The 24,035-nt window shown below is 38.1% G+C and overlaps 2 protein-coding genes across 5 annotated transcripts in view; one reads left to right on the top strand and one right to left on the bottom strand.

Annotated features, from left to right (window-relative positions):
* C2CD6 (C2 calcium dependent domain containing 6) overlaps positions 1-15,627 on the top strand; it is a 172,876-nt gene extending 157,249 nt beyond the window's left edge. For 2 of the 4 annotated variants that reach the window (XM_050750612.1, XM_050750614.1), the window contains exons 16-18: positions 6,996-7,070; positions 8,222-11,812; positions 15,149-15,627. In XM_050750612.1, coding sequence (XP_050606569.1) covers positions 6,996-7,070; positions 8,222-11,812; positions 15,149-15,439 — 3,957 coding nt within the window. In that variant the 3' untranslated portion in view covers positions 15,440-15,627. The remainder of the gene's footprint in view (positions 1-6,995; positions 7,071-8,221; positions 11,813-15,148) is intronic. The other 2 variants (XM_050750615.1, XM_050750616.1) reach the window with 2 other exon arrangements.
* Positions 15,628-21,495: 5,868 nt separating this feature from the next.
* The window catches only part of STRADB (STE20 related adaptor beta), a 29,589-nt gene continuing 27,049 nt past the window's right edge, over positions 21,496-24,035 (bottom strand). Inside the window, exons 10-12 of the mRNA XM_050750662.1 lie at positions 23,747-23,991; positions 22,811-22,853; positions 21,496-22,311 (exon numbers count right to left, since the gene is read on the bottom strand). Of these exons, the coding sequence (XP_050606619.1) occupies positions 22,168-22,311; positions 22,811-22,853; positions 23,747-23,991 (432 nt within the window). The 3' untranslated portion in view covers positions 21,496-22,167. The remainder of the gene's footprint in view (positions 22,312-22,810; positions 22,854-23,746; positions 23,992-24,035) is intronic.

Below are 24,035 nucleotides of genomic sequence, written 5' to 3' on the forward strand. Positions count from 1 at the left end.
AGGCACATTATTTACAGATTTAAATAAGAAATATTGACAGAGGAAGAAATAAAAACAGACTTTTTATTTTATTTTATTTTATTTATTTATTTTTTTTTGAGATGGAGTCTCACTCTGTCGCCCAGGCTGAAGTGCAGTGGCACGATCTTGGCTCACTGCAACCTCTGCCTCCCAGGTTCAGGCGATTCCCCTGCCTCAGCCTCCCGAGTAGCTGGGATTACAGGCATGTGCCATGATGCCTGGCTAATTTTTGTATTTTTAGTAGAGATGGGGTTTCACCATGTTAATCAGGCTGGTCTCAAACTCCTGACCTCATGATCCACCCACCTTGGCCTCCCAAAGTGCTGGGATTACAGGCATGAGCCACTGCGCCCGGCCCAGACTTCTTATTAGACTATGAAAGGCAGAAGACTATGGAGTGACATCTTTACAGTAATGAAAGATAATGAAACCTGTTTACCTAGAATTCATCTTCAAAACAGTTGAAATGTTTTTTGGAGTTTGTATTGTATTCACCCTTTCTCCATCTGCTTCTAAGTACAGCAGCACTGTTGGTCTTGAGCAGCGGGAGCCTAGTTCCCAATTCCCTTCATGGAACTGGAGGGAACATAGTTTTATTTGCAACTTATTGTATATGTCTGTTCTAAGCTGGCTGGAGGATACCTGAAGGATGGGTTTGCTTGTCTCTATCTCACATAACATGGAATGAGGGCAGGAAAAGCTGTGAGCAGTATTCATAAAAGCTATCTGGGGACTAAAAATCCACAGATAACTGGGTGAAGAGATTAAATCTAATTTCTTCACTTCTTATAAGTCCATTCAAATTGTCTATTTCTACTTGTGTCAGTTTTGGTAGTTTGGCTTTTTTAAGAGATGTGTTTATTCCATCTAAGTTATCCAACTTGTTGGTGTACAAATGTTCATAGTACTCTTATAATCCTTTTGGTTTCTGTAAAATCAGTAATAATATCCCACTTCCATTTCTGATCTTAGTAGTTTGAGTCTTTCTTGTTTTCTTAATCAATTTAGCTATAAAGGTTTGTAAATTTTGTTGATCTTTACAAAGAACCATCTTTTGGTTTCATTGATATTCTCTATTGTGTTTCTGTTCTCTATTTTATTTACCTCCACTCTAATCTTTATTATTTCCTTCCTTCTTTTAGCTTTAGGCTTGGTTTGCTGCTCTTATTCTAATGTATGCATTATGGAATGTATACATAGTTCCTTAAGATAAAATTAGGTTGTTAATTTGAGATGTTTCTCTTTTTTTTTTTGAGATGGAGTTTTGCTCTTGTTGCCCAGGCTGGAATGCAATGGCACGATCTTGGCTCACTGCAACCTCCGCCTCCTGGGTTCAAGCAATTCTCCTGCCTCAGCCTCCTGAGTAGCTAGGATTACAGGCATGTACCACCACACCCAGCTAATTTTGTATTTTTAGTAGAGACGCAGTTTCTCCACATTGGTCAGGCTAGTCTCGAACTCCCAACCTGAGGTGATCTGCCTGCCTTGGCCTCCCAAAGTGCTGGGATTACAGGCATGAGCCACCACGCCCAGCCTGAGATATTTCTCTTTTTTAATGTAAATGCTTACAGCCATAAATTTCTCCCCTTAGCGTTGATTTTTCTGTGTCCCTTAAGTTTTGGTGTGTTGTGTTTTCATTTGTCTCAAGGTATCTCCTAATTTTTCTTGTAATTTCTTCTGTGACACATTGGTTTTTAAAGAATTTTTTGTTTAATTTCCAAATGTTTGTGTATTTTCTAATTTTCTTCTATTACTGATTTCTAGCTTTATTCTACTGTAAGAATAAATTTCAGTATGCGTAGAAGTTTTTCAGTTAAGAATAATGTTTAACTTGATTAAACATGATTAATCATGTTAATGATAACATGAGTTAATCATGAGTAACATGTTAAGCATGAGTAACAAAAACTTAGAAACAGTGCCTTAAATCGTAATATTGTGGTTTCATGATGTCATCAGGGGCCCAGATTCCTTTTCTTTATGGACAGCCATCCTCAGCATGAGTATGTTACTGAAGGGTAACACCAGATGGACTTTATATCTCCAAGCATCACATGTATTCCAGGCTGGAGTGCAGTGATGTGATCTCCGCTCACTGCAACCTCCACCTCCTGGGTTCAAGTGATTCTCCTGCCTCAGCCTCCCAAGTAGCTGGAACCACAGGCATGTGCCACCATGCTCAGCTAATTTTTTGTATTTTTAGTAGAGACAGGGTTTCACCGTGTTAGCCAGGATGGTCTCGATCTCCTGACCTCATGATCCACCCACCTTGGCCTCCCAAAGTACTGGGATTACAGGTGTGAGCCACTGCACCTGACCGTCGGCCTCTGTTTTAAGATACTCTCTCAGCAACTTCCAATTATGTCTAGTTGGCCAAAATTTTGTCACATGGCCACTCCTGTCTGCAAAGGAGGCTAGAAGATGTAGTGCTTTTGATAGGGGATATTTCTGCCCCTTAAAAAATGTAAGTTCTTGCCGGGCGCGGTGGCTCAAGCCTGTAATCCCAGCACTTTGGGAGGCCGAGACGGGCGGATCACAAGGTCAGGAGATCGAGACCATCCTGTCGAACCCGGTGAAACCCCGTCTCTACTAAAAAATACAAAAAACTAGCCGGGTGAGGTGGGCCTGTAGTCCCAGCTACTCGGGAGGCTGAGGCAGGAGAATGGCGTGAACCCGGGAGGCGGAGCTTGCAGTGAGCTGAGATCCGGCCACTGCACTCCAGCCTGGGTGACACAGCGAGACCCGATCTCAAAAAAAAAAAAAAAAAAAAATGTAAGTTCTTGAGATAATACATTTTAGGAAGGCAACTAGCATTCTCTGTCACAGGGAGCAAGAGACTACTTAGGATACTACTGCTTGGGGAAACATGATGGTGGCTTGTTCTATAGTAGTAGGGGGGTTGATAGGAAAAGGTGATTGGATATATATGCACATAATTATATATATAATATATATATCCAATATATATTAATATATAAATTATATGTATATAAGTTTTTTTAGACAGGGTCTCACTCTGTTGCCCAGGCTGGCGTGTAGTGGTATGATCATACCTCACTGCAACCTCCCACTCCTGGGCTCAAGTGATCCCCCACCTCAGCCTCCTAACTGGGACCATAAGCTGCACCACCACACCTGGCTAATTTTTTGTAGTTTTTGTAGAGACAAGGTTTTTCCATGTTGCTCAGGCTGATCTCAAACTCTGGGACTCAGGTGATCCGCCTGCCTCAGCCTCCCAAAGTGCTGGGATTACAGGTGTGAGCCACCGCGCCTGGTCATACTTGATCTGCTTTGAAGGCAGCAGCCACAGAACTTGATGCGGGATTAGTTATGGAAAGGAGAAGAAGAGGAATACAAACTCTTAGGTTTCTGGCCTAACAATTCCAGAGATAGAAGCATCATCAACTGAGAAGAGGAAAAACAGAAAGCCTAAGGGTTTTCTTTTTGGGGAGTGTGGTGCCTAATCTAAAATTTTATTTTATATACATTAAATTTGAGATAATCATCATACAGCTAAAGGGAACTCAATATTCCCTTGAATATCTCTGAGCTATTTAGAATCTTTTCCAAGGATCACCCTCCTCCTACATTCCTCAGAAATATTTCTATTTACGCTGGAGTTAGTTCCATTTGTTCTTATTGATTCTTCACTTACATATATCAATTTTTCTTATATACATGGTAAACTTCGTTTTATGTTTATAAATGGAGGGGTATGTTGATTGTATAGGTATGCTCTGTCCATGTGCTGGGCAGGCTTCCCTGGAGGGTGTGTAGGGATGGAAGATGGTAGGTAGGATCACTGAGTTCTCTGCATTTCCAAAGAACCAGTGTGTTTCCTGGATGGAACTCCCTTTTTTTCAAATCCCCTTTTAGTTTTCTAATTTGGAAGTGTGAGTCTCAGCAGTCCTTACTCTGCTTCCCTGTCAAGGCCCAAAACTTATATCTCTGCATAGGAATATGCCATATTCTCCTTAGAGAACAGTTTTTTGATGTTTGGGAGAGTGACTGGGGAAAGAGTGCTGCTAGCAGTGTTTGATCTGTGTGCACAGAGAAAGAAAGGGGTGATAATGAAGGGTCCAAGAGGTCTAGCTGTTCCAAATGCAGCTCTTTAATAACTATGGACGTTCCCGTGATCTGATTTTCTTTGTGTATGCTGAGCGTGATGGTTAATATTAGGTGTCAACTTAACTGGATTGAGAGATGACTAGAGGGCTGGAAAAGTATTGTTTCTGAGTGTGTCTGTGAGGGTGTTGCCAGAGGAGACTGACATTTGAGGCGGTGGACTGGGAGAGGAAAACCCACCCTCAATGTGGGTGGGCACTGTCCAGTTGCTGCCAGCTCAGCTAGAACAAAGCAGACAGAGGAAGAGGGATGAGCTTGCTTGCTGAGTCTTCTGGCTCACTCCCTCTTCCCTTGCCAGATGCTTTGCTTCCTCTCCTCCTGCCCTGGGACATCAGACTCCAGGTTTTTCAGCCTTTGGACCCTGGGACTTACAGTAGTGGTCTCCAGGGAGCTTTCAGGCCTTCAGCTACAGACTGAGGGTTGCACTGTTGGCTTCCCTGGTTTTGAGGCTTTCGAACTTGGACTGAGCCACTACTGGCTTCTCTCTTTCTCCAGCTTGCAGATAGCCTATCGCAGGAATTCGCTGTGTAATCATGTGCGCTATTCTCCCTCATAATCTCCCTTTTCTATATACATATATCCTGTTGGTTCTGTCCCTCTGGAGAACCCTGATTAATACACTGACTTGGAATGTATTGCTTCTCAGGCCCCCCTGATTTTACATCTCTAATAACTATTGTTTAAGGTTATGGTTTTTCTGATTGGGGTTTTCCATTAAGTCAATTATATCTACTCTCATATTTTCTGAATTTTCTCAAAGTTCTAGATCCTGGTAGCTCACCTTACTGATTTCCAGTATTGCCATGGTTCTTTCTTTGTGAAATAATATTTTCTGTTAATGTACTGGCACCTTGGGAGATAGGAGAGTAGACTCACATGTTCAGTCTGCCATCTTGAAGCTCCTGTATTGATTTGTTAAATTGTCTCTTCCTAGCTTCCTAACATGCATACCTAGAACATTCCCCCAATGTTACTTTACTGAAGCTTTTTATTTATGAAAGTATTATATGTTCATCTAATCAATAATGCCCAGTTAAACAGAGTAAACGTTAATAGCATCCTCCTTCCTCTCCTCCAGGGCTACTCCCATGAGAAAACAATGTAAGCATTTTGAATCCATTCACACATTTGTCCATGCTTGTAGTAGGGGGGATTTTTTGTTTGCTTTGTTTGTTACAAAAATGAAATTATATTTTTCTACTACTTGTTCTTTCACTTGTTTATCATACATGTGTCTTTTTTAGATTTTTCTATTAAATTCATTTAAAGCAATAAACTTTCAAATGTTATAATGTCAACTGTGTTTAAGAGAGATTTGGGAGAAATTTAAGCAAAGAAAAACAAAAGGAACAAAAGAATAGGTATGGAAGTACAAGATGTATGTCAAGAATTCAGAGTTAGACACATTTGGCTGGAGGAGAGGAACCATACTGGCAAATATTGAGAAACTTGCAGAGACAATACAGAGTTGGTGTGTGAGGACAATGAGTGGGAAGCCACTGAGGCTTTAAGAATAGGGTCATTTATTAACTGCTTAATGTTAATTAAACCTTAAAACAACCTAAAAGTATCTCTAATAAAAATGTTACTCATTGAATTGTTATTTTACTTAACTTAGTCCATAGTGAAGCCTCTACAGACTAAAGGAGATAATGTATAGGACAGTCATTTGAACTACCAAGTGTTCTGTAAAGAGATGTGTCACGTTTTCTCTCTGTATGAGCTGGCAGTGTGGATGCACATTCTGATGCTTCTAAAGCCACTCATTCTCCCTAACTGCTATCAGGATTGTGTGAGGAACTGAGTACCCAATGAAAACTTTGGACACCTAGGATTTAAGCTACTAATCATCTGGGTAACTTGGGACAAGAAACTTCAGCTTCAGATTCTGTGTAAAATAAGAACTAGAACTAGATTATCTCCAAAACACTTCCATTTCTAAAAATTCAGTGGTTTTGTGATCCTGTAATGGTTCTCATACATCTTGATTTAATACTCAAGTATTTCCTTAGGGAGTTTTACATCTTCATTTAACAGTGACAGGTTGATAATCACTGAAAATGCTATCTATGGCTGGGCGCAGTGGCTCATGCCTGTAATCCCAGCACTTTGGGAGGCCAAGGAAGATGGATCACTTGAGGTCAGGAGTTCGAGACCAGCCTGGCCAACATGGCAAAACCCTGTCTCTACAAAAAATATAAAAATTAGCCAGATGTGCTGGCACATGCCTGTAATCCCAGCTACTCAGGTGGCTGAGGCACAAGAATTGCTTAAACCCAGGAGGCAGAGGTTGCAGTGAGCCAGGATCACACCACTGCACTCTGGCCTGGGCAACAGAGCAAGACTGTCTCGAAATAATAATAAATAAATAAATAAATAAATAAATAAATAAAATGCTATCTCAATATATTATGAGCTGCCATGTATTGTCTAAAGGTATCTCACAGCCTTTTAAAAATCAGGTTACATCTTCTGACAATTCTATTTTATTTTTACTTTTGTTTCTACTTGAAGTTGCTGTGCATTATTTTGAGTTTACAAATTCAATACAAATCAGATTACATTTCTTCTGACAATTCTATTTTATTTTTACTTTTGTTTCTGCTTGAAGTTGCTGTGCATTATTTTGAGTTTACAAATTCAATAGGGTGACTATTATAATACCAATGAAGCCAATATTTCACATATATAATATTTTATATATACAGATTTCTTTCATAATTGGCAAGTATAGTTATGATAAAAATATTTAGGTTTAAAAATTTTATACCTCTAATAACTATTGCAAGAATAAAATGATCTTGATACTCTTACAAGTAATCTAAAATTAGAACTTCTTTTTTTATAAGGTGGCTTTTTCACCAAAAGAATATAATTCACCATCTTTCAGACCAGAATATATAGAATTCAAACCAAAATTTCAGGTGAGTCCTGAATTATTCTCTCCCAATATCATTATACTTAATTACTAGGTTTCTTCAATACTTTAATTCAATAGTTCTAAAAAGTTACTCATTAGAAACACCTGGCTATTGTAAAAAATACACATTCCCAGGTCCATTTCTGACCTAATGAATCTCAACCCAGAAACAGAACCTGGGATTTGTATTTCTCAAAAAAGAAAACAAAAAAATAAAAAAACTAAGGGGATTCTTAATTTGTCATCTGGGTATCCACTAGAATTTGAAAACCTGTTATAATAAGTTGCATCCATTAAAAATAATTTTGAACTACTAAGTTGAAATAAAATAAGACAAATAGTAGGCTGATTCTTTCACATTTTGCTTTCTTTTAGTTAGATAACACAGAAGTATGAAAAAAGAGTTTCAATAAGAATATTTATTCTGAAGGCTGTTTCAATGATAGACGAGCCTGATCCCAGAGCTAAAAAGCTGCTTATGAATATTACACTGAAATTTTACTGTAATCCTGAGTTTTCTATATGGTTCTCCCTTATCCATTTCTGGGGCATTATACAGTATGCATCAAAAAGCAAGATTAAACTGTGACATGTTAAGGACTGGGTGGAGCTCATTATCATTGTTGAAACTCTCAGACTTAAAGGCAGATGATATATGCCCCCAAGTCAGTTTTCAGAGAATATTTGATACTTTTCGTGAGTTTCATTTCAGTACTTTTCACTACTTGCTTGAATTTAAAAAAAAAATATTTCCTACATTGCTATGAATGTAGCAAATATTTAGGTAGATGAGACTTGGATCCTGATGTTAGCTACTGTCTAAGGAAATGAAGCTAACACTAGAAATTAAGTTCTTAACAATAAACTATTTATGGATGGCTTTTTAAGTATTTAAAAATATTCCAAGTAGTAAAAAGCACTTGGACACAAAATAGCATCAGAATTAAGAATTTGAAATTTTTCCATTAAAATATTTTATTTCAATTTCAAATATTTTAAAATAATTAAAGTTGATTTTCTCCCTTTGTGGAGGGTAGGAGAGTGAATAGATACATTGACAGATTGCTCAAAGAAAATTAACTAGAAAATGTATAATAAATTCAAAATCATTGCTACCAAATGTCTTACCTTTTTTTTTTTTTTTTAACATTGCAGTTTCAGAAAGTCAACAAGAACGGTTTTGATCCTTTTCTAAGGAATATAAACAAAATGTCAGTCAGTAAAAAAAAAGATCAAGATATATACAAACGTAGAAACATTTTAGGTGCAGAGGTTATAGAGCACGAAGACCAGGATCCTCCTTATCCAGCACAATCAAAAACTGCAGGACCTGCTAATAAAACCTGGGCCCATGACCCTAATATCTTCACAACAAAGACGTCAGAAACTGAGAATAAGTTAGCCCCTGACCCTACTATCAATACGATAAAGGGTTTAGATACAAAGAATAATTTAAAAGAAAATCTACCAAATGTATCTTTACCAAGTTTCAAAGGAGAATCATCAAGGCCTGGAAATGTACATGCAAATACATGTCACCTCTCAAAGTCTTTAAATTTTACCCCCCAGATAGAATATTTAAAACAATCAATGATACTCAAGTCAATTTTAAGTAAAAATCTGCAAGATCTTTCAGACAAATTATTTTCTAAACCAGAAGTTAGTATGAACAGTGAAGCAAGAGAGAAAAGTAGTTCTCTACTTATAAGCATTCATGATAAATCATCAAGTAGTATGGAAGACAACATATTGGGAAAAAAACAAGATTTAAACAACTGGCTTTCAGAAAAAGACATTTTAAATTCAAAGACTATTTTAAGTCAAATAATTAAAAATATTCCTGTGGATTTATTTTCAGAAGGTAGTCAAATAACTGAAAATATTCCTGCAGATTCACTTTCAGAAGGTGGTCAAGTAATTAAAAATATTCCTGAATATTCACTTTCAGAACAGGGTCAGATAATTAAAAATATTCCTGCAGATTCCTTTTCAGAAGGTGGACCAGGACAATCTCCGGAGGTAGAAGAACATGTCTCTAAAACACACTTCGAAGCTGATGAGAGAGATTTTCCAATTAAAAAAAAGAGTAGTATCAAAAAGAAACATTTAATAAGTGAAGTACCTAACTCCAAATCAGGTTCAAGTGGCACTGTACATGACTACATTATAAGGCAAATATTCACTGCACCAATATTCTCAGAATTGGAGATAGAAGTGAAAGAGCCAAGTGAAACACCAATGAACTTGGAAAATCAAGTACCTACACCTTGGAAGAGAAGTTTGTCATCACATACTCTACTTCATGAAGATAATGCTGATAAAATAGAATTGCCACAGCCCAGATCTGCTATAAGCCAGATAATACAAGCATTTCCTATAGATACGCTTTTAGAATCTGGGATAATCAAAGTGATAGAATTAGATAAAGAACGCCGTAAGAGTTCTTTGCTGGGTACGGGGATCACTTCTCCTAAAGGAAAGCTGAAGGATTCCCAAGAGTATTATTCAGAAATCAGAAGCGAGACAGAACCTCTTTCTGAGCAGAATATACCCATCATTCCCAAAGACACTACTTCTGTTAGTAGAGTTGAATTTATACAGGAAGACCAAAATATGTTCCCACAAGATTCAAGTTATTATTCAATAGCAAATAAAGAACTGGATTTGCCAAGAAATGGTCAGAGGCTTGGTAAAGACGAAAATGACCTCAGTTCTACTTTAGAAAGTTTAACTAACTCATTAATGGATAAACTTAATGAATCAGATGAAATAATGTTAAAATCCTTTTTAAAAAACATCTTCAATGTTTTTTTCAAATATAATCAATCTGAAAGAAGAGGACAACCAGAAAGAGAATTAGAAAGACTAATTCAACCTTCTTTTACAAGTGACACAGAACACCTTAAAGAAATCCAAGAGAATTTTGATAAAGTAGACAAATTAGACAGAAAACATATTTTGAGTCCAAAGTTGCGTGTGTTTCTAGAAGAACTCTCAGAGTCAGAAGTAAAAAATTTAAAATCTGAATTAAGTAAACAAATCCAGCATTACCTTGTAGAAAGACTTTCAGAATCAGGACATATCACCAAGGAGGACTTACCAAAAATCTACCGAAATCTGTATCTGATGAATGAGAAGGTAGAGCGGAAAGGGCCAAACAGTTTTCAGGGGAAATATTCTGAAACTGTGAAAGAAATCATGTCTTTTGTCAAAAATTTCAATCATCATTTCATAGATAAACATTTAGAAATAAGGCTAAGGTCTTTTTTAAATGAGATTCTCCAAAACTATTTCCTAAAAAACATTTCAGAAAGCAGTTTATTTAATGAGACAGAATCTGAGACTATATACCCAAACATGTCTTCTCTAAGGACTAAAAGTGTCTCACTTTCTTTTCACGAACTAGAACAAGATATTTCAAAGGGGAGTTTTGGTAGAAGGTTTGAAATAAACATGAAATATCCTTTAAGTAAATCTCTACAAAACTATCTGATAGCTTTATCAGAAAATGAATTATTACATCTAAAAGCTGATTTAAGCAAACACCTCCAGGGTCTTTTTTTAGAAAAACTTTCAAAATCAGGACTAATAACAAAAAGGCAATTAGAAGGGATCAACCAGCATATAAATTTGCTTAATTCTAGTTCTATACCATTAAAATATATAAAGACACATTTACCTTTTAGAGATGACCATCACTTTGTGGAGAAGCATTCAGAAAAGCAAAATAAATATTCAAGAATTGTTCAACAAACCACTTTACAAACGGTTTCTGAGGATAAACTTAGAGAAACAGAACTGATTCGAGAGAAAGAAAAGAAATATTTTCCCTTACAGAATTTAAAAGAAAATTCATCTTTAATTAGGGAACAGAAAAGTTATTACACTAAAGAAGAAGCTAAAACACCAAGTTTAATCAAAGTACAACCTTCTTCCAATAAAAATACCCAGGCAAGTCCATTAAACAATTCATCAGAAACACTTACAGATGTACTGCTTAAGAAACTAAGGAAAGAACATGTATTTATGCAGCTTCCTCAAGCAGAAAATTCTGTTCATAAAACACAGATTCAAGACCCATATAGTTGGGGTGGTAAATCAAAAATAACTCAATCAAAAGCTTGGTGTGAAAGGACACAGAAAATGAAGTCCCTTGATAGAAAGGAGCATGTAAACATCTATAAACGGACTGTTCAGGAAAAACTTGAGGCAGTATTAACATCGTATCCAAGAATTCCTAATGCCAGAATGCCAAGGGAAGATGAGTACATAAACAGACTCACTTTTCCTTCCTGGCAAACTAGCACTTTAACTCATTTCAATACAGAGACTGAGGAAAAATCAAAATTAGAAGACCAGTATTGTCAGAGACTGAAAGGAAATAATAACAATAATAAAAAACATTTAGTAACATTTGCACAATACAAAAAAGAAATACAAACTCTTTATATAAAACCAGATGAAATTTGCACTGAAAAATGTGCCAAGTTCCCTGAAATACAGTCATTCCAATATAAAGATGTAGAAAATGAGAAAAACTCGAAACCATCCCTCTTCCCAGAATTATTTAAGAGAGAAGATCTAAAACCCAAGGTCCGAAAAGAAAGAGACCGTGTCGCCAAACCAAAAAAGTCATTTAACAAGATAGTCAGGATACTGCCAACCACACTGCCCACCACAAGAATTCACCTAAAGAAGTCTGTTCCAAGGACACTGCTTCATTGGACTGCAAGAACTACTATACATGTAATGATGTTTTTCTAAGTCTTCTACTTCTGTATTTGACAAAGTTCTGGCAATAATTTAGGGTTTGTGTATCTGCATCCAACTGTGTGTATAACCTTAATTACCCCCAAGACATACAGACCTCCAATTTAAAAATTCCTCTGAAAGGCCGGGCACAGTGGCTCACGCCTGTAATCCCAGCACTTTGGGAGGCCGAGGCGGGTGAATCCGAGGTCAGGAGATCGAGACCATCCTGGCTAACACGGTGAAACCCCGTTTCTACTAAAAATACAAAAAATTAGCCAGGCGTGGTGGCGGGCGCCTGTAGTCCCAGCTACTCAGGAGGCTGAGGCAGGAGAATGGTGTGAACCCGGGAGGCGGAGCTTGCAGTGAGCTGAGATCCGGCCACTGCACTCCAGCCTAGGCAACAGAGCGAGACTCCGTCTCAAAACAAAACAAAACAAAACAAAACAAAAAATTCCTCTGAAACTTAAATATCACCTCACCTGATTCAAAATGCAATCACAAAATCAGGGAGACTGTTAACACACCTACTACCTTTTTATGAAATAAACGGTGGCAACCTTTCCTCCCAACCCATCTGGGACATGAATTAGAAAAGGGTGCCCTCTTCCTCTGGGCAGATTCTCCCAGCTGACACAGCTGAGAGTCAGAGTACATAGTCCTGATTGTGGAAAACTGTCTGGATTTTAGCCCTGACTAAAATTAGTACAACTATTGGCTGTGGCCCGATACTGTGGAAACACAGCTGACATTTTCTTTTCATAGAGATTAACTACAACTATTGGAGGTTTTTTTTTTTTTTTTTTTTTTTTTTTTTCACATAGCCAAATTATCTTTGCTTCGGTTAAACAAATATGAATCTCCTATGTGCCAGTTATCTGGCTAAAAATTAGGGATATGTAAAATTTACAATCCATTAGATTATGAATTGCAAGAATTTAACTTCTAGTCTTTTCTTTTCTCACCACCATGCTATATCATGTGCTGAGAAACTTGAGAATTCAAATATATTTTTAATATTAACATAAAACGATCAGGAGACCAGGCTTGGTGGCTCACGCCTATAAGGCCAGCACTTTGGGAGGCTGAGGCAGGTGGATCACTTGAGGCCAGGAGTTTGAGACCAGCCTGGCCAATGTGGTGAAACTCCGTCTCTACTAAAAGTACAAAAATTAGCTGGGTGTTGTGGTGCATGTCTGTAATCCCAGCTACTTGAGAGACTGAGGCACGAGAATCACTTGAACCCAGGAGGTGGAGGTTGCAGTGAGCCAAGATGGCGCCACTGCACTCCAGCCTGGACAACAGAGCAAGAGCAGTCTCCAAAAAAAAATAAATAAATAAAATTAAAAAAAAAAAATTAGGAAAGTATATCTGCGACTAGACTTTATACAAATCATTCTAAAGCAAATTTAAAATCTAGAATGGAAGGGACTTTTAATTTTCTGAATCACTGGTCTTCCCTGTAGTATGCATAACAGGCATGATCCATAATTGGAAAAACTGCTAAGTAAATATGAGTAGGTAAAACTCATATTAAATTGATACTTTGATGTGCATAATTTTCCCTTTGAGAAAATAAATCTAATTTCTGCATAAGTATTTTGATTTTATTTTCCACAGTAAAGCAAACTATTTGCTTTATAGTAGCAGGGTAAATATTATATAGCTATATATTATACACACTATATATTATACAGTTAAATATTAACTATATAGTGGCAGGGTAAAAATACCAGCTTATACTTTCAATTTTGGATTTTTCTTTTCTATCTAAATTTGGAAATTTAGTATTGAGAGGGTGAGTGTTTGTATATATACATGTGTCTACACACTTGGAAAAAAGATAGAAGATGGGGTCATAGTTTTCAAAGAGGATTTTCTGATTTTTTTTAAGACAAATGGAATCTTGAATACAACTTTTCAAGCAAAGTAAGAAATTGCATTTATGTTAAATGATATAAGATTATATAGGATCTCAGAACCCTTATCCTAAGAGGAGGCAAGGGAGATAGAGTTATCTTTATTTCTCTTGGTTAAACCAACTGTTCCTAAACTTTCCTCTAATAGATAATTGAGTAGTAAGCGGGCATTTTTCAGATGATCAGAACAACTTACTCATCTGATTTTCTAAAATCCAGGAATCTCCCAAAGGAATCAAGACAAAAGAGAGAGAAATTGAGTCGTAGGAGCACCTAGAAAAGTGACCAGTGGCCTGGGTCTCCATGCCCTTCCACTGCCACTCCAGTAATGGGTTATATCAGCTGTGAAGGAAAATTATGTTACTCACTAACATAGCATAAATCATCGCAGTGTGGCTTCCCTAATTGTCTTGTGTACATAAGAGGGAAGAGGAAGAATGTTTTCTTGCCTTCTTCAAACTCAGGCAAAAATGTTAAATAGGTAGAATTTATCTTTAGACTCATTATACATTCTTTTTTGTAAATCTTTTTCTGACTGCCTAATTCTTATTAGTCCTGCCCAATGTTCCCTGACCCCCAGTTCTATTAATCCATCCCCACCTGTGTTCAAATCAAGCAGCCCACTCCCTTGGTGTGGCTATCTTTGCTAAGTATTATGAGATGAGCTGCTCAAACTGCTGAGGAAATTGCTTACCCTAATTTGAGGATAACTACTAGATTCATACCTTATATAGCTATATAATAGAAAATTTGAAAAAGAATCATTTATTATGGTATATATCCTTCCGGTTATTTTACTGAATGTTTTACTTGTTTACTCAGAGTACACATGCAATTTTTTATTTTTAATGTAAACATTACAACCATATTCTTGGATGTGGCACACACACTCTCCCTCTCTCTGTATGTATATAAATTAAAGATGGTTATTAAAGGATGAAAGATCAAATTCTGGATGACATAAAAAGTAAAATATAAGAGTTCGTAATTTATATTTGGGGTCGGGGAGAGAGATTTTGGTGGAGAGAAATTACAAAGTAATCTGGCCAGCATTGCTTAGGAGTCTGTCCCCTGAGGTCAGCTCTCAAGTTTTTCAGGTTTCTAGCTTCTTATCTTCAATATCTTTTGAAATAACGATCCTTTGTAACAGTAAGATCTTTTTAAAACATGGTTTCTAGCGTAGTATCTAGCACAGTATCTAACGGGAGGCATGGGTGTAGGGTCTGAATTTAGAGACTGCCTAAGAAACATCCAATGTTTTCATTCTTTGTCTTTAACTGTTGCTATTATAAACTTTAGTCCTTGTATGTTTTTCTTTTTTCTTTTGACCATCCATGTCGGAAGTCCTTGTAAATTTAAAACCTACTTTTAAGAAACCTAATTTACCAATCTGATCTTTTATTTTATTATTTAGGATTGTTCAGATAAATTTGAGGATTTACATGACATGACCTCATTTACACACCTTAAAAAAGTAAAATCAAGATCAAGGCTTTTAGGAAAAAGCTCAGATGATATCCATAATCATGCCAGACACTCTGCAAGACCATATACTGCTCCGGAGGTTAACAAGCAACGAGAAAGCTACAGTGGAAAGTTTACAAGTCGTCGAATGGTTTCATCAGGCTTAGTTCATATAAATGATAAAACATCAGATTATGAAATGCAAAAAATGCGGCCAAAAAAAATTAAAAGAGGATATTGAAAAATGTTCGTTCATTTGTGTTATTATAAAACATGTTTAACTTAGAATGATATGTGAGGCCAGCAGTCAGAATATCATTTCTCCATTAACAAAATGGTTTGGAGATCTCTTCTTTTGTGTGACAGAAGTCAGCAACAAATTTCATCTTGTTAGAACTATTTTGTTTTGATTAAAATGAAAAACAAACACATTTGATATAAATGTGTTTTCGTTCATGAAGCTTAGGGAACAGACCCAGAAATACGTGTTCAGTTTATATTCATGAACAAAGTTTTATTTCTCAGTTTTCACTTTTTCCACTATGTAATACCACTCCAATTTGGTTTTCTCTGACTTCTCCAACCTTTGTTACACTGTAAATTATCCCTTTCTACCCAGTTTTCAGGTGATTTGTGGTTATCAATGTGTGCAGCCTTTTGTTCTGAATATATACTTCTAGGCCAGACACCATGGCTCACGCCTGTAATCCCAGCACTTTGGGAGGCCAAGGTGAGTGGATGGCTTGAGCCCAGGAGTTCTCGACCAGCCTGGGCAACATGGCGAAACCCTGTCTCTACAAAAAATCAGCTGGGCGTGGTAGCACGCCTGTGGTCCCAGCTACTGAGGAAGCTGAGGTGGGAGAACCACCTGAGCCTGGGAGGCCAAGGCTGCAGTGAGTTGTGAGAGTGACACCCCTCGCAAGAAAAAAAAAAAAAAAAGAATATATACTTTTACTCTTCAGCTCTAGTTATATTTCTAGATTCAACAGTTTGCAATTCTCTGGGCCTTATCCTTGTTTATTAACTTTTTTGGGACAGAGTTCTAGCTATGTTGCCCAGGTTGGTCTCAAACTCTGGGCTCAAATGATCCTCCTGCCTCAGCTTGTCAAGTAACTGAGATTTATAGGTGTGTGCCACCACACCCAGCTGAACTTTTATTCATTTTAACATCATCTGATATTGCATTTTTTTACACAATAAAAATAAGAATATAGTTAATTCCTGAAGCATCCCTTACACAGCAGTGACTTTCTAAGTTACTCATACAACTGTGAAAGGGCCTCTTAGTAACATCATACTTGGGAAACTGCATAAAATTGTAGAAACTGAATAAGATATAATCTAGCTAAATCAACATAGGATTTAAATCAGACTTCTGAGAATTGGTTCTGTTTCTTTGTAAGTACAGTATTTGGATCTTGTTGAACTTTGATCCACTCTTGAAAAGCAAAACTCGATTTACAGAATTTTTGTTTCTATTTTTCTACCAGAAGTTATAATGACTATGGGGTTTAAATAGAATTGGTTGATGGAAAACATAATTCCTGATCATTCAGTGTTATAATCAGGATAGTAATTTTTTATAGGGACTAAGAATTTCCAATAATCCTCAAAGTTGTCAGTACTTGTATCAGTCAGCTTGTAACTGGGAAAACACAACTCCAGATCTTTCAGGTAGAAGGAATACAGGGAGTTGGTTTTGTGGGTGATGGAATCAAGGCTAAGAAGCAGAAAGGGATGTTGAAGCAACCCAGGAATTAGCAAGAGTGGGAAGTGCTACCACCACTTGGATGGAAAGGACAGCAGGGGGCACTGGTGCTACCAGAGTCTTGAAGCTAGAGACAAAGACGATACCGCCACTGCCAGGGACACTCGAAGCAGAAGGGGAGTGGGGCAAAGGGTGAGATATACTATGTTTCTCCTCTCTCGTCCTGCTCTCTGATCTTCTACTATTGCCTCCCTGGAAACCAGAGCTTGCGGGTACATGGGAAACGTAGATCCTAGTGAAGCAGAACAGGGAAAGGGTGGAGAAATGAACTTGAGAGCTAATAGGCAACTGGCCAACAGTACTTATGAGGGAAACCATTGATCTGGCTTGCAGTAAAGGACGAAATATTTACTAGATAGAAATCTCAAATCTCTTTGCCACATTAAATTTTTAATGGCAATATTGTGACAAGCAAAGAATTTAAAACTTCTTACCATGGAAATCTCTTACATTTTCAAAAGTCTTTTTTTTTTATTCAAATACTTTAATTCAAGAAAGAATTCAATAAATATTAAACATCTACAATACGCCAGACAGTTTTACTAAACAGCAATATACCAGTGAATAAGACAATATTCTCAGGAAGTCCACAGTCCTTTGGGAACATAAACACAGAAGTAATTAGAGTTGTGTCAGTGCTTTTTGGGGAAGGTACTATAGAAGCTCATAGGAGGGCATTTTAGCTAAAGTGACTGCTAGCTTGGGTCCTTTGAAAAGCAGACACCAAGATGAAATTAGACGTGTGGTAGTCATGGCCCCTACCAATGTGTCCATGTCCTAATCCCAGGAACCTGTGAATGTTACCTTATGTGAGGAGAGATTTTTGCAACTGTGATTAAACCAATGGTGTTGAGATGGGGGGAATTATCCCAAATTATCTGGGTGGGCACAATATAATCACAAAAGGCAGAGAAGGAGATGGGACCACAGAAGCAGAAGTTGGAGCAGTGCTGTGCCCTGAGGGAAGGAAGTAGGAAGCCTCTAGAATCTGGGAAGGCAACAGAATCTCCCCTAGAGACTCTGGAAGGAGTGTAGCGCTACCAATCCATTTTAAACTTCTGACCTCCAGAACTGTCAGATAATAAATGTGCATTATTTTAAGCCACTGGGTTTGTGGTAATTTGTCACAGCCGTGATAGGAAATGAATACCACCTGCAACAGATGTTTTGAGGGGAAAAGTCTGGGAGGGAAAAGTAGGGAGGCAGTAGAAGATGGCTGGGAGAGCTATCCATGATGTAAGTCTGACCAAAGTGGAAGAGAGGGAGGAAGATAAGAAGGCAGAATAGGAAATGGCTTAGACTGCAGTGTCATTCTAAATAAGTTTCAGTCGGGCTGATGGGGAGTGCTCCAGCCGAAGCCATTAATCACAAAAGGCCTTTGTCTCCCAGGAATGGGCTTGACTTGTAATCCCTGCTGCCAGCGGTAGGGATAGGATGAGGCAGGTATGGTGGGTAGGATAATGTTCCCCAAAAGATGCCTACATCCTAAGGCCCAGAACCTGTTAATATGTTAGGTTATGTGGCTAAAGGGAACTACGATTGCAGACAGAATTAAGGTTGCTTATCAGCTGACTGTAGACAGGGAAGCTATCCCAGATTATCTCGCTATGCCCAGTATAATCACAGGGGTCTTTAAAAAGTAGAAGATGGAATCAAAGGGAGAACCAGAGAAATGGCAGAATGAGGATTCGGCCCCAAATTGCTGACTTTGAAGATGGTCAAACAGGGCCATGAGCCAAGGAATGTGAATAGTTTCTAAAAACTGAAAAGGCCAAGGAAACAGATTCCCCTCTGGAGCCTCCAGAAGGAACGGACCCCGGCCAAACCTTGATTTGAGCTCAGTAAGACTGATTTCAAACTTCTGTACCAGAACTTCAAAATAATAGTTGTGTTGCTTAAGCCACTAAGTTTGTGGCAATTTGTTACAGCAGCCATTGGAAATACAGCAAGCAAGGAGCCTAAGGTACAAAATTTAAGAAAGCACTCACAGGGTGAAGTCATCACTCATGGTGATACCCATGGTGATGGTTGATTTTGTGTGTCAACTGTACTGGGGCACAGGTGCCCAGATACTTGGTCAAACATTATTCTGAATGCCTGTAGTCCCAGCACTTTGGGAGTCCAAGGTCAAGAGTTCTAGACCAGCCTGGCCAACATGGTGAAACCCCATCTCTACTAAAAATACAAAAATGAGCTCGGCATGGTGGCGGGAGCCTGTAATCCCAGCTACTTGGAAGGCTGATGCAGGAGACTCACTTGAACCCGGGAGGTGGAAGTTACAGTGAGCTGAAATCATGCCACTGCACTCCAGCCTGGGCGACAGAGCAAGACTCCATCTCAAAAAAATAAACAAAAAATAACATAATTCTGAGTGTCTCTGTGAGGATATGTATTAGGGTTCTCCAGAGGGGCAGAACTAATGAATATAGGAAATGGAGTTTACTAGGGAGAACTGGCTCACACTATCACAAGGGGAAGTCCTGCAGTCGGCCATCTGCAAGCTGAGGAAGAAAGAAGCCAGCAGTTGCTCCGTCCAAGTCCAAAAGCCTCAAAAGCAGCAAAGCCAACAGTGCAGCCCTCAGTCTGTGGCTGAAGGCCCAAAAGTCCCCAGGAGGCCCGTGTGCAACTCCCAGAGTCCGAAGGCCAAAGAACCTAGAGTCTGATGTCTAAGGGCAGGAGGAGTGGAAGGAAGTATCCAGCACAGAAGAAAGATGAAATCCTCAAGGCTCAGCAAGCAAGGTTATCCCTCTTCTGGCCGCCATCTTCTAGCTGTTTAGCAGCTGACTGCATGCTGCCCACCCACATTGACGGTGGGTCTTTCTCTCCCAGTCCACTGACTCAAATGTCACTCTCCTCTGGCAAAACCCTCATAGACACACCCAGAAACAATACTTTACCACAAGGGTCCCCAAACCCCTCTATGGACCCATACGAGTCAGTGGCCTGTTAGGAACCCAGCGTCACAGCAGATGAGCAGCAGGGTGGGTGAGCATTACCGCCTGAGCTCCGCCTCCTGCCAGATCAGCGGCCACATTAAATTCTCATAGGAGCACCAACCCTATTGTGAACTGCACACACGAGCAATCTAGGTTGTGCCGCTCCTTATGATAATCTAATGCCTGATCTGAGATGGAACAGTTTCATCCTGAAACTATCCCCCACCCCATGGAGAAACTGTACACCACAAAACTGGTGCCAAAAAGTTGGGACCACTGCGTTATCAGCTATCTAGACATCCTTCAATCAAGTTGACACTTAATATTAACCGTCACAGGGTGTTTCTGGATCAGACTAACATTTAAATTGGTCGACTAAGTAAAGCAGATTGCATTCTCTAATATTAGTGGACCTCATCCAATCAATTGAAGACCTGAATAGAAGAGAAAGGCTAAACTTCCCCCAAGTAAAAGAGAATTCCTCCTGCCTGAATGCATTTGAACTGTGACATTGGCTTTTTCCTGCCTTTGGACTCAAACTGAAACACTTACTCTTCCTGGGTCTTGAGTCTGACAGCCTTTGGACGAGAACTACACCATCAGCTCTTCTGGACGTCCAGCTTGCTAACTCACCTGGCAGAGCTTTGGACTTGTCAGCCTCCACAATCGCATGAACCAATTCCTTATAATAAATCCATTTATATATGTATATATATAAAATGTAGATATATATGCACATTCATTCTATTGGCTACTTCTCTGGAGTACCCTAATACACCCCATAGTAGGAGATCTGAGAAGCACCATTTCATGCCCTTTATGGTCCAATTTTTAAACTACACACATTTAGGAGAACCTCCACACAGATTTGAAAGAACCTCTAAGGTCTCTGGGCCTCTCTTACGGAAGGGAAATTTAGGAGGAGGAGGTTAGTAGGATGAACTATAGCCCTTACCACTAGAGTTGCTCTTAGGGCCTCAGTGGTCTTCATCTTCTCCCTTTTCCACTGTCCATTTTAAATTCTTTCACTTTGGTGGGTCTTGGTGGCTTAACAGATGGAGTAACCCAAACCTTCATTCTTGAGCGGGTCCAGTCAATAAACATGAAGAAAATTGTGCTTGAAATGGCCTATAGATTTGTATATTATTTGTCTTTTTAATTTTTTAGTCCTGAAGTAATCATTTTAAAATAACTTTTAATGTAATATAAATAAGATTGTATAAATTAAGAAAATCAACTGAAGTAGGTCCCAGTTTACCACACCTCCAAACTATGTATTCTTTTTGAATACATAGTTTGAGACATGGCAGAGTCTCTTTTCTAATTAGGAAATTAGGAAATATTAATTAAGACCTCTATGTCCTCATGTTGTACCTCCTACAGGAGCAATATGTCCTCATGTTGTACCTCCTACAGGAGCAATAACCATACAAAAGGCCAGAATGCCTTCTGCCTCCATTTAATCGAATACTCAGTTGATTATAGATTATGTAAATGAATTTGCTTGAGAAAGGGCTTTTCTTGGCAAAACAAATCAGAATCTGTATTTTAGCTCTGTCAAACCACGCAAGGAAAATAAATAAAAGCATAAACTCAATTCAGTAAATCTTTATTGAGCTCCCACGGGGTGCATGAATTTAGGATCTATAATTTACATAAGTAGGAAAGTGTTACTTTAGCCCCCTTTTTTTTAAAAAAAAGCAAATTACAATTTCTGTATATATTTCAAGTGAATCATTTAATGTCAGTGAGGTTCAGTTAGATGTTACCATAAGTATTAACAGAAGAAAAAGGGAAAGCACAAACATTTTCCCTCTACCAGAAAAGGGTCTGATGTAAGATAAACCAGCCCATTGGTTTAACAATAGCTCATTAAAAAGGCCAGAGAATCTGGGAGAAGATGTACTTGGAAGCACTGAGGGCCCATTCCCAAGGGACAGCAAAATACTGAAAAAAATTAACTGGCTCAAAAATTATATTGAGAGAGGAAAAGAGTTAGTCACAGCTTAGAAAAAAATTCCAGAATAAATGACACTCGCTAGATTAGTAATTCTGATGTTTCCTTGGAGTTGTCATAGTACTCTGTGGGAACCAGAGGGACTACAAACTGATGCCCCTTTGAACAGAGTGGTTTTAAATAATAGATTCTCCAGTGCACCAACTGTATTTTCAAGTATAATTCTAGTATTTGTACCTAGCAATACAGAAGAAAAAGCAGCAAGGAGAAAGTGTCAAGTATATAGGACATAAAATGATTTGGCAGCCCTAGAATTCCCAGTATGAGTCTTTTTCATCAGGAAAATCACATTCTGGCTCAGTCCAAGGTAACACTGGAGGCAATGATATTGATGGCTTGTTATAAGCAGGAGGCAACAGTGAAAGTATTGAATCATGGCTTTCTTCTTTCATCTGTTAAAGAAACTCAAAATAAGGCTGTTGATATATCATTTCAATACATCAGTTTTGTTAGCAATAAATAACTTTTAAAGAATTTACGTTAAATGTGTTTAAAATTGTTTTCAGGTATTCCCCCTAAAACTGCCTTTGATTCTAGTCATCTGAAAACAGGAAGAAGAGCCAAATAAACTGACTTATCAGAATTACTTTGCCCTTTCATCATTTCTAGCCAACAGAGAAAATGTCTCTAAATTAATCAAAATATACACCAAGCATCAATAACATGTAATGATAGTCCATTTTGTTTTTACTCATTTTGTTTTGAAGAATGAAAGTATTTTAGAAAGTCTATAATTGAACTATCAAAAGTTTTCTTGTTTTTAACTTTATTTTGTAACAGAGTTATTAGTAAGAACCTTGGTAACCAAAGTATCTCATCAAGCCAACAAAATAAAGTGACTTTTTAATAGTAATTAAAAACATCGAGACAACGGATGATAGATCAGCTCACCTGTTTGAAGAAAACATGGGACAATAAACTGCTTGCTGATGGCCTGAAATTTTTAAGAAAGTTATAAAAAAAAAACCTTTATATTAGAATGTAGATTTCAGGTGTATAAATATGTTAGAAATTAGGTTTAGAGCTATAAAACCCAATAAGAAAAAAATTAAAAAGAATATATATCAGAAGCCCAATTCTTAGCTACAACCTTGACTAAAGGGAATAATTGTAGAGGTATCCTTCAATTAATCTATACTCAACATCTACTGGACACAGTATTTACTGACAGTAACTTAGTAGGGTAGCAGCAATTTACATTTTTATACTGCTTAGAGTCAACATAAATGTGCTAATTAATGTCTAGAAAGAGTAACTGATTTTTACTCTGATTTTTCTTGTAAAAATCAGTTAGAAAATGGTACAGCTGAGACTGAGCCCAACTCTTCTGATTTTTTTTTTTCTTTTGAGATGGAGTCTTACTCTGTCACCTAGGTTACAGTACAGTGGCATGATCTCGGCTCACTGCAACCTCTGCTTACTGGGTTCAAGCGATTCTCCTCCCTCAGCCTCCCGAGTAGCTGGGACTACAGGTGCATGCCACCACACCCAGCTAATTTTTGTATTTTTAGTAGAGACGGGGTTTCACCATGTTGGCCAGACTGGTCTTGAACTCCTGACCTCAGGCGATCCACCCGCCTCAGCCTCCCAAAGCGCTGGGATTATAGGCGTGAGCCACCGCACCCAGCCTCTTCTGATTTTGAATCCAGTATTCTCATTTCCTTGTTCCTACTAGTTGTTCTTAGCACTGACATTTTCTAGATTAGACAATATTTTGATCAAAACATTGATAAAAGATTTGTATTCTCCTGGAAGGGCAATGTTACAAAGCTTCTATAAAATGTAAAACATGTACATTTTGCAGTATTTAGAAGAGATCAATATTACCTTTTCTCAGGATCTTGTTGCAAACAGAGCTGTACCAAGCTAAAGAAGGCAGGAGAGAAGGTTTTTGAGGATGGTGTGTGTAATCGGTCACTATTTACTGTGTGAGTTCCACTGGAGACAAGCACGCTTTCTCCAATCCCAGAGTCTACACCTGACCGGGAGTTTTTCATTCTGGATTCTGATTGAGGGAAAATACTGATATCCAATGGGCTGTAAGGAGGACCTTTCAGTTTCTGTAACAGCATCTAAAAGAAACAGAACTTTCCTTCAACACTTTCCAGGCAAAATA

This window comes from Macaca thibetana, chromosome 12, assembly GCF_024542745.1.
Source record: "Macaca thibetana thibetana isolate TM-01 chromosome 12, ASM2454274v1, whole genome shotgun sequence".
Taxonomy (NCBI): domain Eukaryota; kingdom Metazoa; phylum Chordata; class Mammalia; order Primates; family Cercopithecidae; genus Macaca; species Macaca thibetana.